This window comes from Prionailurus bengalensis, chromosome A2 (genome assembly GCF_016509475.1).
Source record: "Prionailurus bengalensis isolate Pbe53 chromosome A2, Fcat_Pben_1.1_paternal_pri, whole genome shotgun sequence".
NCBI classification, from domain to species: Eukaryota; Metazoa; Chordata; class Mammalia; order Carnivora; family Felidae; genus Prionailurus; species Prionailurus bengalensis.
This window is the reverse complement of record NC_057348.1, coordinates 124,914,120-124,931,736: the sequence shown is the minus strand read 5'-3', so window position 1 is coordinate 124,931,736 and position 17,617 is coordinate 124,914,120. Positions and strand designations below refer to the sequence as shown.

General features: G+C 41.8%; 1 protein-coding gene and 1 non-coding gene across 2 annotated transcripts in view; both read right to left on the bottom strand.

The window, feature by feature from the left end:
• Nucleotides 1–17,617, bottom strand: part of NPSR1 (neuropeptide S receptor 1) — a 154,000-nt gene that overhangs the window by 30,028 nt on the left and 106,355 nt on the right. Inside the window, exons 4-5 of the mRNA XM_043589237.1 lie at nucleotides 16,599–16,692; nucleotides 10,684–10,885 (exon numbers count right to left, since the gene is read on the bottom strand). Coding sequence (XP_043445172.1) covers nucleotides 10,684–10,885; nucleotides 16,599–16,692 — 296 coding nt within the window. The remainder of the gene's footprint in view (nucleotides 1–10,683; nucleotides 10,886–16,598; nucleotides 16,693–17,617) is intronic.
• Nucleotides 1,533–1,639, bottom strand: LOC122488790. The gene has a single exon (XR_006298713.1). It is a non-coding gene; the product is annotated as a U6 spliceosomal RNA (small nuclear RNA).

Sequence of the window (17,617 nt, the reverse complement as noted above, 5' to 3'; positions counted from 1 at the left end):
TTGGGACAAAGCATTGCTTTATTTTGTTTTATTTTATTTTATTTTTAAATCTTTTTAAATGTTTATTTATTTTTGAGAGAGAGAGAGAGAGAGAGAGATGGAGTGCAAGTGGGGGAGGGGCAGAGAGAGAGGGAGACACAGAATCTGAAACAGGCTCCAGGCTCTGAGCTGTCAGAACAGACCCTGACGTGGGGACTCGAACTCATGAACTGTGAGAGCTGAACCTGAGCCGAAGTCAGAGGCTTAAGCAACTGAGCCACCCAGCTGTCAAGCATTGCTTTATTTTAGAACTACACAAATTTCCCTCCTGAGAATCACTGGTTAAAACAAAATCAGAGCTCTGGTCTGCAGTAGCTGACAAAGCACTAATTGTTTTTAGTGATCTTTACAATATAACTTAATTAATGACTGTGTTAAAACCTTCTGCTCCTTATTGCTTTTCCTATTCTTGCTCACTGAACTCCTCTGAATGCTCCAGGTGAGCTTGGGACCTTTTTCGAGCATCCCCACTCCTTCTCATCTACCTGTCCAGGGATTTTTCTGGAATTTGTAAGTCTACTTTAAAGAAGAAATGAGAAAAAAATTACTTGTGAGTCTATTCTTTACCCTAAGTTGGACATTTGTTATAGCAAGGAGACTTTTTCCCCAGGAAATGAAATATAAGGAAAGGTTACAACCACTGTGAAACATTAATTATGTATTACAATTGCAACCTCAGTGCTAAGTCAATTAATAATTCAAATATTCATTGACCACCTGCCATATACACAAAGGAAAATTAAGGAAGGTCTTATGTGTTAGCGGTTTAAGACTAAGTCATCCCCACCTAATCTACATAGGACCAATCAGGCAAGTGGAAAACAGCTCCTAATAAGTAGGGTGTCCCTTTATTACCCAAATCAGGCCACTTGTTAGAGCAGAGCAGAGCAGTCATGCATCAGAGAAATCTCTGAATTATATTTGTCTCCTTCTCCCTCCTCATTTCTTTCATCAGCACGTTCTGTGGACTTTCCATTCAAAATGTCTCCATGATTTGTTCCTTCCTCTCCTTTGTTGCTCCTCAGCATCAATCCAGATCCTTCCAAACTCTTTTTTTATACTTCGACAATTTTAAAAAAATGTTTATTTATTTTGAGAGAGAGAGACTGAACAAACTCACACACAGGGGAGGGACAGAGAGAGACAGAGAGAGAGAGAGAGAGAGAGAGAGAGAGAGAGAGAGAAACTGTGAATCCCAAGCAGGTTCTGCACTTCTGCACTGTCAGCATAGAGTCCGACTCAGGGCTTGATCCCATGACCCTGGATCATGACTTTAGCTGAAATCAAGAGTTGGATGTTTAACCAACTGAGCCACTCAGGTACCCTGACAACTTTTTTTATTGTGGTAAAATAAACATAGCAGAATTTACCAGTTTAGCCATTTTTAAGTGCACAGTGTGGTGGCATGAAGTACATTCACATCATTGTATAACCATCACCATCCTCCATCTCCAGAATTTATCATCTTCCCTAAGTGAATCTCTATACCCATTAAAAGTATAGAAGGCTTCATGAATGTTCATTTTATACTCATGCAAGGGCCATACTAATCTTCTCTGTATGATTCCAATTTCAGTATGTGTGCTGCCCAAATGAGCACCCCTTGTGACCTCTTGCCTGATTATGGTGATCTTCCAATGCCTCTACTCAGCTACCATCTTGAATGTCCATGCCACCATCAAGGTGGAGCTCTGGGACACAGAGTCATTCTCTGGCTTAAAACACTCCAGTGTCTCCACATTCCTACAAGATGGTATCCAGTCTCTTATGCAGGGCATCCAAAGCCTCCCACAATCTGCCTCTGCCTTCCTTACCTTATCATCATCATCCTGCTTCCTTCCACCCCACTGTCTCTCAATGACATTTCTCCATATCAGTGATGGGAGCAGCCAATAGGGGCAGGCCAACAAAACTAACCCTGACTCCATGCTTCACATGTAGTTGACTTTGGGTGAATCTGAGTTCCAGTGTCTTCCATCTGTCAGCATCCGCTTTGCTCTCTCATTGAAATGCATTTTTAAGCCTATTCTCTGTATTTCACTTTGCTATGAAACCTTTCTGAGCTGTGCTTGTTCCCCAGTGATAATTAGTTCCCTCTTCCTTGGGGCTTCCATGATAGTATAACACTGGTTACACTGATTCTTGTCTGTGGTGGTCATGTCCTAAAGATCAGCAGACCTATAAATAGCCCATTTGTAGAAAGAGAGTTAAAGAATAGCATCTCCATTCTTTTAGTCCAACTTCTTCCATGTCTTCAATCTATTTCCATTCTCTTGACAAGTGCAGCTTTCCTTCAGGCTCCTTAGAAACCTGAAAACTGAAAGATCACCTAGATTGAAGAAAGTGTCCCTTATCGGTAACTGGCAGGTGGAATTCCTGATTTTATGGAAGACTATCCGGACACAGACCCATTTTCTTTCATTTTCTTTATAGAGGCAGCTCATGGTGAGAGGAGAGTGAAAGCCTAAGCCCGAGAAAACCTTGTAGGACTCTTAGGAGGATGCCTGAACCTGGTTCCTTAGTTCTGAGTCTGGATTATGTGTAAGAAGTGTTGAGGAAACAGAACAAAACCTTTGCTCTTCCTTTGAGACACCATGAGAGAACCCCATTCAGACTACAGGTGCCTGACCCCTGCAGGACTCAGCACAAGGCTGGGGACTTGATGGATGTCCACTGCAATCTTGGAGCCATACGCCTTCAGAGTCAGACAGGGCCTAAGGCTGGATCTCTGCCTCACCTTTGGGGCCTGAGGATGGTGTCGAATTGTGCTCTAAAGGTCTCGCTGGAGGTCAGGCATAGGGAAGACAGGCAGGGGGAGTTGGTGCTTCACTGGATAGGCCTTTTTTTCTCCTCTCCCAGCAGGGGCTTTAAGAATACTCCTTAGTTGAAAGTGTCTCTCTCCTGCATTAATTAATTCATTCCACTATATGCATTTGAGCACTTTTTTGTATCAGGCACCTGTTGAGCCACTGTGGATACCACGGCAGAAAAATACAGAGTCCTACCCCTCATGGAGCTCATATTGTATTTGTGGAGATAGACGATAATAAAATGAGGACACAGTAATATATGATTATAAAGGAGCAAAATCATATGGAGATAAAATGTAGGGTGACACAAGAGTATATAATAAGGGCCCTGACTTGTTCTGGGGGTCAAACTTCAGTTTTGAGAGATTCAGTGACTTGTCTGAGTTCACACAACTAGAAAATGGGACTGTAGCCTGGGTCCTCTGACTTCAAGGACTGTTAACCAACTTGTTAACAAACTTGTTAAGGAGGGTGCACAGCCTCCTCTGGGGGCTGTATTGGGTCACGCATACTATATATGGTTCTAGTTATTTACTTCTTTGATTCCTAGACCAGCTTAGCCTGTCTGCTGTGGATCCCCTAAGGGGGCTCTCTATTTGCCCTACCATAGCACTCATCACACTGCTATAACACCTTCCTTAATTGGCTGCCTTCTCTGTTATACAAGAAGATTCTTAAATTCAAACAGGATGTATGTCTTGTCATTTCTGTATCCCCTTTGCCTGGTCCAGGGTCTGGCAGAAGTTGGGTGCTCTACATGTATTTCTGGAAATAACTAATGTGTGGGAAGAGGCAAGGAGTCAGGGACTGTGTCATTGGGTTCTGGGAGACATGAAGGCAGAAGTAACTTTGGGGGGAGAATGTAGAAAGAGTATGATACTTAAGAAACTAAGAAAAATGTGAGAGTCCCAATATACACAATCCATTGACACCATGTTTAATGGGCTCCTGGACAGAGAAAGTGAAAGGAATGCCTTTATTAACTCACTCGGCACTACAGAATTAACTGAGATTTCTCAGAAGAGTTCACTCTGGTGACTTCGGTAGTTCAGATGAATTCACTGATGTCTGGAACCAGCAAGTATGGACAGTTGGGTATCAGGATGCTTTTTGTAGCAAGTTACAGAAAACACCCAACTCAAATTGTTCTAAGAAATTAGAATATTTCTTATCTTCCGCAATTGTAACTTAAGAGGGTCAAATCTGCATTCCTTCCATCCCTGTCTCTTTTCTTTTCAGTGTAGGTGTCTCCCTGAGTCAGACTACAGCAGTTCTAGGTGTCAATGCAGAGACAGCAATGTCCAGAAGATGAGAAGCTGTCCTCTCCTGGGCTTGTTCCCTAAGAATGGGGAAATCTTTCCCAAAAGCTTGTCAGAAACACTCCCTCACATCTCATTGGCTACAATTGGTCACCTGGCCATTCCCAAACCATTCACATACTGAGGGGAGAGGCGACCATGAGCAGCTTATTGTGGAATGGATATTGGAAAGCCCATCACAAACACCTACCCTAACCTAGCAAATTAGTAAGAATGCCTTTTCAAAAGGTATAACTCTTGCCACCCCTCAGGTAACACCATATAGTATATCCCTTCCTTTACTAATATCATGGGTCATTCTCCTTGACCTTGGACCTCATGCCCAGGGACAGTGCTGGTCAGCCCCTGGGTCCTTTTACCCACCATAGCCATGAACTCTACTGGGCTGTACCAACCTTAGCATAGGGCTTTCCCACAGTCTGAACTCCATTCCCCAAGCAAAATAAATGGATTTTTTTTCATGTAACACGAATCAGTGCTCTATGACAAATGTGCTTTTTTCCACTTATTACTTTGCAATCGTTGGCCATGGATCTTTTATGCCTCTATCTTTATGTCACAGAGATGAAAATGATAGAAAAATGAGAAATCAATTAAGTCACAAGAAAATAACCACAGCTAAACTAAAGCAATTACACCGGGGCTAATAACCTTCCCAGCAACAGTTAGACAGTTATGTCAAGTAAATTTTAAAATAACAGGAGTTGTGTTGACCCAGAAAAACATTGTATTGCCTTTATTGTCAGTCACTGTGATTTCAAGTCCTGGGAGGCTTGATTTAATTAATGGCAGAGCAGCTAAATCTTTATTCATACACAGCTCTCCTGAAAGTTTGCCACAGGCAATATAACTCCTTCTTCTCTTCTCCCCCCTCCCCGCCCCCCATCTCTGCCTTTCATCCTCTCTCCCTTTCCTTTCTCCCTTCCTTCTTTCCTTTCACAAATATTAATGAAAGATCTGCCATATGCCAGAAACTGATCTAGGTACTAAGTAGCCAGAAATTTCCATGATAGGTGTGTGTGTGTGTGTGTGTGTGTGTGTGTGTGTGTAAGAGAGAGAGAGAGTGACACAGCATCTCTGTCCTGTGATTGGGGCAGTTTGTCCATTGGGCCTTTATGGTGTGCTGGATTTGGAATCCAGAAATTAAGAGACAAAGTTCTATACTCAAGAGATACAGCCGCACAAGCAGGTGATTACACTACCATGAAGCCTTTATGGCGACAGGGATGAGCTGAGGTTGGAGGCTATGGGTGAACAGCTGAGGCACTATTTGGTCCAGGACTGGCAGCAGCAGCTCTGTGTGGAGTTGGTGTGTGGAGGGACAAATGAAGAATGTGAAGTGAGTTTCCAGAAGCAAGGCAGGGTGAGTGTGGAGGAGTGCTTAGGCACAAGGAATGATGTGCACAAAGGCACAGTCATGAGAGGAGTGAGGGACGTCCCTGTTTGTTCTGGCTGGAGAAGTGCGTGAAGGGAAGAACATCAGTAACTCCCTTGAAATAGCCAGGGGACCTTTGAGAAAGACAAGCCATCTTGTCCTAACAGATATTAAATGCATATAACGCTATAATAATTAAAACAATGTGGAATTAGTGGCAAAAAAGAACCTAACCTACTTATTTCTATGTTCTCTCCTTTCCTAATTATGGCAATTACGATGAACTGAAAATAAAACCATATTTAAAATGAAGAAGCAAATGACAAACTAGGGACATGTTTGCAACTCGTAAAAAAAGAAAAAGGTTATTGTATAAAGAATATCTCTCAAGATAAAGAAAAAAGAAGATAAAAACAAACTGAAGAGACTAACAAGCCCAGAAACAATGAGAGTATTTATAATATAAACATGCATATGATAGAATTGCTGTTTCATACCATGGAGAAAAGATAGATTATTCAGTGAAAGGTGTGGGGACAAATGACCAACATTAAAAAAAACAAATTCAAGTTAGATCTCTAATTCATATGTAACATCAAAACTAAATGCTATTGGGGCAATTGTCAAATCAAATCAAATATGTTTTTTTAAAGTGACATTTTTAATGTACTCCCAACACAGAAATTATTTTCAAATAACTAAAATAATAAATCATTAAAAAGTTAAATCGGGGTGTCTGGGTGGCTCAGTCAGTTAAGCATCTGACTTCGGCTCAGGTCATGGTCTCATGGGCCGTGAGTTCAAGCCCCGTATCGGGCTCTGTGCTGACAGCTCAGAGCCTGGAGCCTGCTTTGGATTCTGTGTCTCCCCCCCTCACTCCTCCTCCCCCACTAATGCTGTGTCTCTCTCTGTCTCAAAAATAAATAAAACATTAAAAAAAAATGTTTTGGGGCGCCTGGGTGGCTCAGTCGGTTAAGCGGCTGACTTCGGCTCAGGTCATGATCTCGCGGTCCATGAGTTCAAGCCCCGCGTCGGGCTCTGTGCTGACAGCTCAGAGCCTGGAGCCTGTTTCAGATTCTGTGTCTCCCTCTCTCTGACCCTCCCCTATTCATGCTCTGTCTCTGTCTCAAAAATAAATAAATGTTAAAAAAAATTTTTTTTAATGTTTTAAAGTTAAATCAAAGTAGAAATAAGTACGTGGAAGAGGCAGTTTCCTAAGAAAGAAATGGAAGGCAACAATGTAAAGAAAAGCAGGAGTAAATGTGCATACACGACAGTGTGAGACGTGGGTGTATTAGAGAGAAGCCATATACATTTCATTCATATTTTCTCCTGCATTTATACAAAGTTTTGCATATGCTTTCCTACGATTCTTTTAACTTTTTAAATTTATTCATTTGACTTTTTCATTTCTTTATTTTTTATTTATTTATTTTTAATGTTTTTATTTATTTTTGAGACAGAGAGAGACAGAGCGTGAGCAGGGGAGGGGCAGAGAGAGAGGGAGACACAGAATCTGAAGCAGGCTCCAGGCTCTGAGAGGTCAGCACAGAGCTGGACACGGGGCTAGAACTCACCGCGAGGTCATGACCTGAGCTGAAGTCGGACGCTTAACTGACTGAATCACCCAGGCACCCAAGACTTTCTCATTTCTGATTTTTTTAATTCATGCTGTCTCCCCTTTCATAATTATGTCAGTCATATCAACCAAAAGCAAAATAAAACTATATTCAAAATGAAAAGGCAAATGACAAACTAGGGAAATATCCTCAATGATTGAAAACATGAAAAGCTCATTACTTAAAGAATATCTTTGAAAATAAAGAAGAGAGAAAACAAAATAAAATTGAGAAAAAAATGGGTAAAAGAATAAAATATGTAATTTACTTAAAAAAGAAAAAATGATAATGTACATATTAAATTTTTAAAATCTCATCCGTAATGAAAAAAATACAAGTTAAAACAATGACATATGTATTTTTTGCCTCTCAATTTGGTAAGGATATATGTATGTATGTATGTATGTATGTATATGTATATATATGTACGTGTGTATCATGCCTGAAGAACAATGAAGCATGAGGCATGGTTCATAAAGTGAATGAACATCTTATTTGAGTTGTTTCTTTTGTCTACTTAAGCTTGGAATTGAAAGTTTAACTTTACCTAAAAGAACTATAAGCAAAAGAATCAAACGCAAGGATCCACAGTGTGGTTAAGAAGGAAAACTAAAAACAACAATGGTGAACTTTAGCTCTGAGAGATATGAAATTGTTACAAGTTATCCGAGGAGCTAGCTGGAATACAATAAACAAATAAATTCCTCACGAGATTCCATTTAGGCCTGGTCTTGTGTCAAGGGAGGAGAAGAGGCTCCTGGGTGGCTCAGTCAGTTGAGCACTGGACTCTTGATTTCCACTCAGGTCATGGTCCCTGGGTCATGGGATCGAGCCCCCAGTCTGGCTCCATGCTCAGTGTGGGGCCTGCTCAGGATTCTCTCTCCCTCCCCTCTCTCTGCTCCTCTACCCCACTCTCTCTCTCTCTCTCTCTCTCTCTCTCAAATTAAAAAACAAAACAAAACAAAAAAGAAGGGAGGAGGAGCTGATGGGGTGGAGCCATATCCCCCTGAGAGAAGTTCTTTCTTCAACAGGAGGAGCCTGACCATGAAAGAGTGAAGCTCCTAACTGAGGAGATAGGAAACCCTTCAGAGAAGCTCAAGGTTGGAGGGAGGTCACTCTGAATCTCCATCGTTCCACCACAGCTAGGGAGCAAGGAGAAGGATGAGGGCCGAGGGAAACTCGCTTTTGAAATCATCCCTTCATCATCAAATTATACTTAGCTTTTTCCAAGGACACTACAAGAACACACAAGTTGGGCTGTAGGCAAGTTTGAGAGGTCCTGATGGGAAGAAGCAGCTTGAATTGATGGGGGAAGATTAGGGACAGTGAAAGAGCCGTGTGACAGATCTGGCCAGACAGCACAGTGGGAGCCATGTGGTTCACATACTGTATTCACCCTGCTGAGCAGGGGTTTTGACTGATTTCGTGAACTGATGGGAAATCAATCAGGAGAGAACAAGGACATACACTGCCACTGAAATCGATGTGTCAGTTGTGTGACAGACGGCGGAAGCCGCTTCCTCCCAAATGCTCACCCCTGCGACTAGTCCCCCTCCTCTTCCATGTGCCCCTTTCCAACGATGCTATGACTTACCTTTGATTGGTTGTCTAAATACCCTTCATCTTTCCTTCAGGATTCCTCCCAAGTTCAACTTGGTAGAAAGGAGGCAGTACATTGAAATAACGTAGACGTCAATTTGTCAGTTCAGCAGAGATGACTGGGCAATCTCCAACCTCAGCAAGGCTGCTGGGCTGGCTATGGGATCACCGTCCTGCCCAGCTCCATCTCTGATGCTGGGTGAGTCATTTTGCTTCTTTTAAGCCTGCTTTTATGAAAAATTCAGGGGCTGGACTATGTGATGGATGACATTTTTCCAGCTTTGGGATTTTATGAGACTATAGATGAGCAAAGAGCAAGAATACGTGATTCCCATAATGTCAGAAAACACTTGAAAAATACTTAATACACTTAATTAATAATCAAAGAAATGCATATTAAAATGGTGAGATACTTTTTCTTTTTTTTTTAATTTAACATTTATTTATTATTGAGAGACAGACACAGAGCATGAGCAGGGGAGGGGTAGAGAGAGGGGGAGACACAGAATCTGAAGCAGGCTCCAGGCTCTGAGCTGTCAACAGAGAGCCCGACGCAGGGCTCGAACTCATGAGCTGTGAGATCATGGCCTGAGCCGAAGGTAGACACTTAACTGACTGAGCCACCCAGGTGCCCCGGTAAGACACTTTTTCACAACCTCTATGTTTGACAAAGATTTAATAAAGAAGTGACGTCATCTTCCATTGGGTCAGGGGAAGAAGAATCAGAGCTCTTTTTTGCTGTTGGCAGGAATACATCTTTTCTATAGGGCAGCTTATGAATATGCATCTAAAGTCTTAAAATGAGCATCATCTTTGATCTAAGAATTCCACTAGAATGGGTTCTGAAGGAATAATCAGGGACTCATGAATAAATTTAAATACAAAGATTTTTATTGCATCATTATTTATATGATCCGAAACCAAAGGCTGATCTTCCTTCAACCAGGAGAAATTATGGGACGCTCCATGACAAGCTTGAGGACACTCAAAACAGGATCAGCCTGGCCACATACACACTCAACATGCCAGCGTCTCCCTCAATCCCATCTCATCCACCCACACAGAGCCACGTAGTCAGAGGCGATCCTGCCATATGACTAGTGAGACCCTGCCTTTCCAGGTGGCTGTGGTCTTCTCTGCTGAAAGACCATCAGTGGCCACCATTGGCTGCAGGACAAACCATCTATGGTTTGGTGGTTAAGGCCCTTTATAATCGAGCCTCACCCCACCAGAAAGAGCTTTTTGCCAACTTCTCCCCTCCCCTACTGACACCGCCTGCCTTCCCTTTCCCTGTCACCACACTTACTCTAACCCCCAGTCACCAGGGAGCCTGCTTTCCTCTCTCCTTCAACGGTGGCTTCCAACAAGTGTTCCCTGCCATTAACTGACCTCATTGCCCACACTTTCTAGCATAGTTTTTGTGTATATCGCCTTTTTTTCCTTTTTTGCTCAGTTTTGTTTCAAGTTTGCCTATCTTTCCAATTATAAGGTCTCTGAAACTGGCACTATGTCTTATATTTGAAAGACTACATGCTATAGGAGAAAGAACAGGCATGAAATCAGAAAAACCCATGTTTAAATCCTGTGCCATGTTGGGCAAGTTGACCTCTCTGAGCCTGAGTTTTACCACACATGAAATGCAGACACCAGTTCTTTCATAGAGTTGTAATGTGGTTAATGGGACAATTGTTAACCACTTAGCACAATGCCTGCCCCATAGTACATACTCAGAAAATATTAGTTCCCTTCTTTCACTCTACTTTGGAGAAGTTGGGCTTGATAAACAGTAAGTTTAGATGAAATCTTGTGGTCTGGCCACTTCCCTCAAGGACACCAGGAACAATGAAAGACCTGTAGGGAAGGAGAGCAGGAATTGGCGAACCAGGAAATCCATGGGTCTGGACTGCTGGCCCCTTCCTTACCTGATGATTGTCAGAGGGATGAAATACACCAGGAAGGCCACGATGGTCATGTATGGGGTCCAGTAGGAGTCGTCAGGCCACAGTGCCCAGCACTGTACTTCACCATTAGAGAGTTTCCTTTTTCCAAATATGATCAGGGTGGGAATGGAGAAGAGGAAAGAGAGGGTCCAGGCAATCATGATGAGGACCTTGGCTTGCTTTTCTGCTCAAAGGAAAGAGAAGTTGGATGGTTTGTTCATGTAGACATCAAAATCACTCAAGATGAGGACAGTATGAAAGGTGAGAAAGAGACTGGGCGAGGAGCATGGCTGTGTGGTCAGACAGAGGGAACATTGTAGAAGGCAATCATGGTAACATGAGCATCAAAGGAACAGACCAGTGCACATGCAGTAATGGAGGAGAAGGGAGCTAGAAGTGATCCAGGGAGGTAGGAAAATGTCAACACCACCCCCACGCCTTGATGTTCTCAGAAGGAAGGCTGAGAAGCATCCTTTTCAGAGATGTTAGGAGGACCAGGGATCTCAGGAGGCAGAGGGTGGAGGGAACCTACTGTGATGTGGTTGACAATGTAAGGGAGTTGGTTCCTGGAGGAATAGAGGAAAGTTGTTCTGGGTAGAAAAAGCCATGGGAATTTGGTGAGGAAATAAGCACAGAGCAGGATGGGATTGAGAGAGCAAGTGAGATGGCTGGAAGGCTTTTCCTCTTGATCAGAGGGATGTGATCCCTGCTGGGTTTCTGCAGACCTCGACAGCATTAGTCACTGTTCCTGCATGCTCTTGTTCTTTCACTGGTTAAAATTCAAATTTTATCTTCTGTAGGTCCTAGAGCCTGGACTTCTAAGAGTGATCTGCAGCTCCTGGGCCCCACTCAGATTCCACTTGATGGGCTAACAATGTATTCACTTGTGAAAGGAATGGGCAAGGAAGTAATCAGATTCAAAGACTAGGAAACCATGCTTTAGAATTAATTCCACCAAGGTAGTAAAAATGTGTCCCCAGAGTCCACCCAGGGCACATGCTTGGAATTACTTTTCTCATACAGGTGCTGGGCTGTACCGGGAAGTCCCCAGTCAGATGTGTCACCAGCAAACACACAGCAGTGGTAAGACTGTTGACCTTCTGATCAGCGGAGCCCATCTGCTATAAAGAGTGACCGTTTGGGGCTTAACACTCAGGGACAGAACAGATGAAATGCAGTCTGGGTATTAGGTAAGCCATCCTCTGTTACCTTCAATGTTGCCTGTGTCTCCTACCCATAGGAAGGCAGCTTCTTGTTCAAAGTGCTCTTGTCCAATTCTGTACTTCCGTCTTAGCCTCTACCTTTTATGCATCATAAAAGGTAGAAGCCTCTACCTTCTTTGTTTTTAGCAATGGAAGTTACACATGATAATTACAGACATACTAGCAGAGAAATAGAAGCAAAGAGAAGAAAAAAAAGTCCTTGGTGGCACCACCCAGAAATAGCCAGACTAAATTTTGATAGTGCATTCATATATAATACAGTAGATTACACATATAAAAATGAGAACATAATATATATGCTGATTTTCAACCTAATTTTTTTCCCTGGAAAAAATTTTATGACCATCTTATCATGTCAAGAAAATCTTTTGTCAAAAAATTTTATGACATCTTTTCATGTCTGCATCTACACAAGCGGCATTCAGAGTTTTTCAGGCAGTGAAAGCCTTTCATCAAATGTTAATTTTATCCTGGGCCCGGTGCAGGATGCCTGGGTAGCTCAGGTTGAGGCTAGGTGACAGCCAGAAGCTTCCAGGCCTATCTTGGGCAGGTCTACAAAATGAGCCCTCAGGGCCCAGTGTGTGAAATATAATATGAAAAGCACTGATACATTTTCCCTCCCACTGGTTACACTAAACTGCAATTTTATCCATAGCCTCTTATTAAGTATTTAAATTGTTTCTGATTATTTTTATTACAAATAATTTATATGTATCTCTTTGTACTGCTATTGCCTTAGGATAAACTCTTAGAAACAGATTTTGGCAAATATTATTAAATTTCTCCCAGAAGTGTCTACAACTTATGGTTCCCGCCAGAAGTCTACAGACACGACTATCTTGTTATACCCTCCCAACCTGGAGAAGATTCCCCCTCTAACTCTTGTTACCTCCTTGGTAAGATTTCATATCCAAATGTTTAATTCTTGCAATTGTTTAGTTAGTGGTCCAAAAGAGTATTTCTATATGTGGTCTGCTCATTTTTCTTTGTTTCTTAATAATTTGTTCATGTTCTTCGCCCACTTTTTCTATTGGTATGTTCTTCTATCCTTGCCACAGTTCTTTACAAAAACGATATTACCCCTTTGTCTGTTGTATACAAATATTTTCTCACTTGTCATTTTGCTTCTTAAGTATGTGTACAATATTTATTATTTGTATAAATAGTTTTAAAGTTCTGATGTAGTGAAAACAACATTTATTTCCCTTATTGTTTCTGCCTTGGGTGTTATTCCTAGGAAGATCTTTCTCTCACCAAAACTAAAAAAAAGTTTTACTCATACTCATCCCCTTTCAAGTTTAAAATTTTTACTTTTTTCAATCCAACTGGCATTTACTTTATAATTAGCTGTGGCAGATAGCAGTCTAATATTTTTAAGTGGCTAGACAACCATAATAACACCATATACTGAGTAATTCATTCTTTTCTAATTGACATTATTCCATATGCTTTCCATACATTATTCTGGTTTCAGTATCATGTTTTTTAAAACTATCAAACTTTTATATTATGTTTTAATATCTGGCATGACATATTTCTCTTCATTATTAACAGATGTTTTCCTAATTGTTCTTATATTTATTTATCCTAAAGGGCCTTGAAATGTCAACTTCTCTGGAGTGGCTGGCTAAGGAAACTACCACTTTAGTAAAAAGCATTAAAAAAAAAATCAGTAAAATGTGGCCTCCCCTTCCCCTCTCCTTCCTTTGCTTTAGTTGTCATTGCCTTGTGGCTGCAAAGCCACATGTGACTCTGTGTGGCTTCCACCTGCTCCGGTTCTCCACAAAGGTGTGCTGCCTGGTGGGGAATTGCTTTCTGTTGTCTTCTCTTTGTTCAGTCACGTAAACCCTTAGCTCTGCCCCTCAGGGCTGCCCTTAAATTCCAATGAGCTGTGACATCAAGAGACTCTAGCATCGGGTTCCCTGTTCTCACCTGTACCTCTCCCCCAAACTCCTGCACAGCCATACAGCCTTCCTGGGGGTGTGGCACCCATGTGTGCTAGGAATTCCTTGAAGTTTCTGGGATTTGGATGGCTTCTTTCCTTGGCTCCCACCCAGCTCCAGGTCTCCTCTATTTTGACCGGGGCCAAGGTCAGACACTTAACAGACTGACCCACCCAGGCACCCCAAGTGTCCTCGATTTCTATGGCTCTTCCATGACTTCAGAGGAATTGGCAGCGAGGAAGGGAAAACGGTTAATGTCGATTTCCAACTTTCATCTTTCCCCGAAGCCATTGGAGATGATTATTTTCTAAGTGCCCAACACTGAACCTCTATTAATTTTGTAGTGAGGAAATAAATTGCTTTACATCTTTAACAGAACACTGTGATATTCATTCCTGCCTTTTCTGTAATTTAGGACACTGTTCATAATATTGCAGTGTTTCTAGAACTCATCATATCTTCCATGAGCTAAACATTTGATTTTTTTTTTAATCTAATGAGTATGGTGACATGGGTAACTGACCACGTTTTCCTTCTGTCTACGGATTCCCTAAGCCTCCACCTTCTGCCAAGCATCCTGAGACACCTCTCACATGTTTTCTTATATGATTTCCCTTCACTCATATTTCTGCACTTTGAAATACCCTGGTGTATGTGTTTTTTGTATGTCCCCACTCAAACCTTCCTGGGGCCTACTGGGCGTAAATAAATAGATGAATGAATAAGTATATCACACTTTCGTATAGAGCATAAAATGTTTCCCCATTTTCCTTCATCTCACTCCCTGCTTCCTTCTTTATCATAATCACTGAGGCAATGGTAGTGCCTAGAAAGCTCAGTAGTGGTCATGTACCTTCACACACACACACACACACACACACACACAAACAACCCTAGAAAAAGCCTAAAACAGGTGTAAATTATATTTTTAAATTGGTTTTAACTGCACACAACACATCAATATACCTTCTTGTATGTAAGTCCCTGTGGTCACTATGACTAGTCCAAATCCCATCCCCAGAAGTGAGAACTATTTGGTGTGTGTCCTTGGAAGCAATTGCTTATTACTTTCTTTTCTTTTCTTTTCTTTTCTTTTCTTTCTTTCTTTCTTTCTTTCTTTCTTTCTTTCTTTTTTTTTTTTTACTATCCGTTGCTATCCCAATGCCTCACTGAGAGGCAGGATATATGGTAGTCAAAGACACCCATGCTGTCTTGGGTTCAAACCTTGCCCCTACACCTACCAGCTGTGTGATCTTAGGCAAGTTACTTTAACTATCTGAATTGCAATTGTCCAGACTATAAGATTCAGATAATAATAGCATCTATCTCCCAGAGATGTTGTAAGAATTAAAGTACCTAACATTCATAAAGAGCTTAGAATCGTGAATGGAATATAGTATGCAATCAATAAATCTAAGCTACTGAAACTTCTACATAGGCTAGCCAGCCATTCCTCCAGCGAGGGAATCCCTGCTATTCTAAGCAACATTACCATAAACGACATGTGTGCATACTTGCATGCATGTGGGTGTTTGTCAAGAGAAGATACCAAAAAGTAGAATTCCTATGTCAAAGGGCACATGTGCCAATATTATCTGATATATTCAATAGATTCTGATGACACTAATTCTACTTATTCTAACGTTCTGCTTGTTCTGTTCATTTTGCTTTCTTAGTTGTAAACTACACAGAATGGTATTTTAAAGTATTATCTATTGGCCACGTTTTGACTTTTGTCCCATTTTCTATATTTGATTGCACCTCATCTTTGTAGTCAAGATTTCACATTAGGTTCTTCATTTCATAAGTTTTCATGGGCTGCTTGGGAAAGCGTGGTATGGGTCACTGAACATTGCGTTATTACTTGCTTTCAGGGGTCATGGAGGAAAGTAAGCTCTGCCCATGGGCAGAGTAATGGATAATTAGTCTCATGACTAGGTACCCATCACCCCTCCAAGGACTCATTGATTCCTAAGACCCCCAACTCTGTCTCTCCAAATCCAACACCCCCACGATTAGGAGGAAGAGACCTCCATCCCTGTTGCCTCTCTAGGGCAGGGGTGGCCAAAGGGAAAGGAAACATGCAGTGATCAACCCTCCTTGTTGTGCTCCAGAAATCACCCGTTAGTTTCCTTGAGTCCTTCCTGCCCTGGGCCTTTACACAATCTTAACACTTTACCCACATTACTGTAGCCTGTGGGTACTGGCAACCGTGTGGCTTCAGTCTTCCCTCTGACCCATCTGCATCCTCCTAAGGATTCCTTACTATCACTGGATCAAGGAGAATGTTCTTTGTTTCCAGTATTGTTATGAATTAAAAAAAATCTTTCCAATTATTTCTATGGTTTGGGAGTACAGAGGGCAAGGTGCTTGTTTCTGGAAAATGAGCAAGTTGCAGTGGGAATATTCATTTCTTGGGAGAGGTGTATGTGTCAACACTGCTCTAAAGGAAGAGGCCAGAGGTATTAGGGTCAAGGGAAATGGTCACAAAGTGGGCCCAGCAAACTACCCTCCTTAGTAGCTCTTGACCATCCGTGGGAACCATCAGCATTTCCCCAGGCATTCTGCCTCTCTTTCTACATCTTTATGGACAATCAGACCCATTAAATAGAAAGAAAGCAGAGAAGGAGAAAGTGGGAGGAAAAGAACCATAGGAGATATTAGTGAGAACAATCCCACTCTCACCCAAGGATGATTTCTTACAGAATAGTGCTTGGTTGAGCCAGCTCACCTCCTTGCAGGAACTTCATGGGGTAGACGATGGCATGGTATCTGTCTATGCTGAGGGACACCAGGACATAGGTAGAGGCATAGAGCAGCACAACCTGAAGACAGAAACGAGAGGGGGTGCATGACTTCATAGAAGTGAGGGAATCCACACAATGGGAAGAAGAATGTTCTGTGCTATTGAGAAACCTGCGCACCAAACCTAGGGAGGGATGAAGTTTGGGTGAGGGAGAGGAATGATTCACTCCCTGTGTCTACAAGCAGATTGCTGTTCTTGGTGCTGCACTTGTCATTGTTAGTCGTAGCTGGGGAGAATGCTTCCAGATCACCCTTCCTCACTCATTCATTTGGCTTCTTGGAGACTCCACATCTCAGGATCAGTCTCTCTTGACATTTGCATGGTACATTTGTTTGTAATTGACTTTTAAAGCTAACCTAATTTTCCCTGCCACAATTGACATTCCAGAATAATTAGAAACAAACGTTCATTTGCCTTTTATCAGTGTGAGTTGTTGAGAGACAATGGAAGGGATCTGGTTTCTGGGAGCCCATGTGCTGTTTAGAATCATTTATCATCATCTGCATTGACAGTCTCAGAGCTCACTTCCTCCTCCACTTCTCTGGTATAACTGTTCATTAAGGCCAGTCCTTGGGTCCCCCCCTTCCTCCTTCCCACCCTCTCTTTTATTAACCTTACTCATGCCCTTTAATTATCCTGAGTACAGTGTTGTTTGCATAGTTTGCAGAGAAGGAAATTGGGATATAAGAGGTTAACATCTCTCATGTTAAAAGCATAATCAAAATGTAATTAAATGAAATATTTCTGAAAGAATGATCAAGGTGGAAAGTTTTCAGGTAACTTTGAGCCTTATTTATACCAAGAGTCTAGTCATATCTCTGCTTTGTAACCTTTGGATCAATTCCAGAGCAGGGAAGAATAACTCAAAGACCAGAGTCTAAGGGTGAGTGTCTGAATCTCTCCTAAAAACAAAATAGAACTACCGTGACTTTGGCAATAACTTT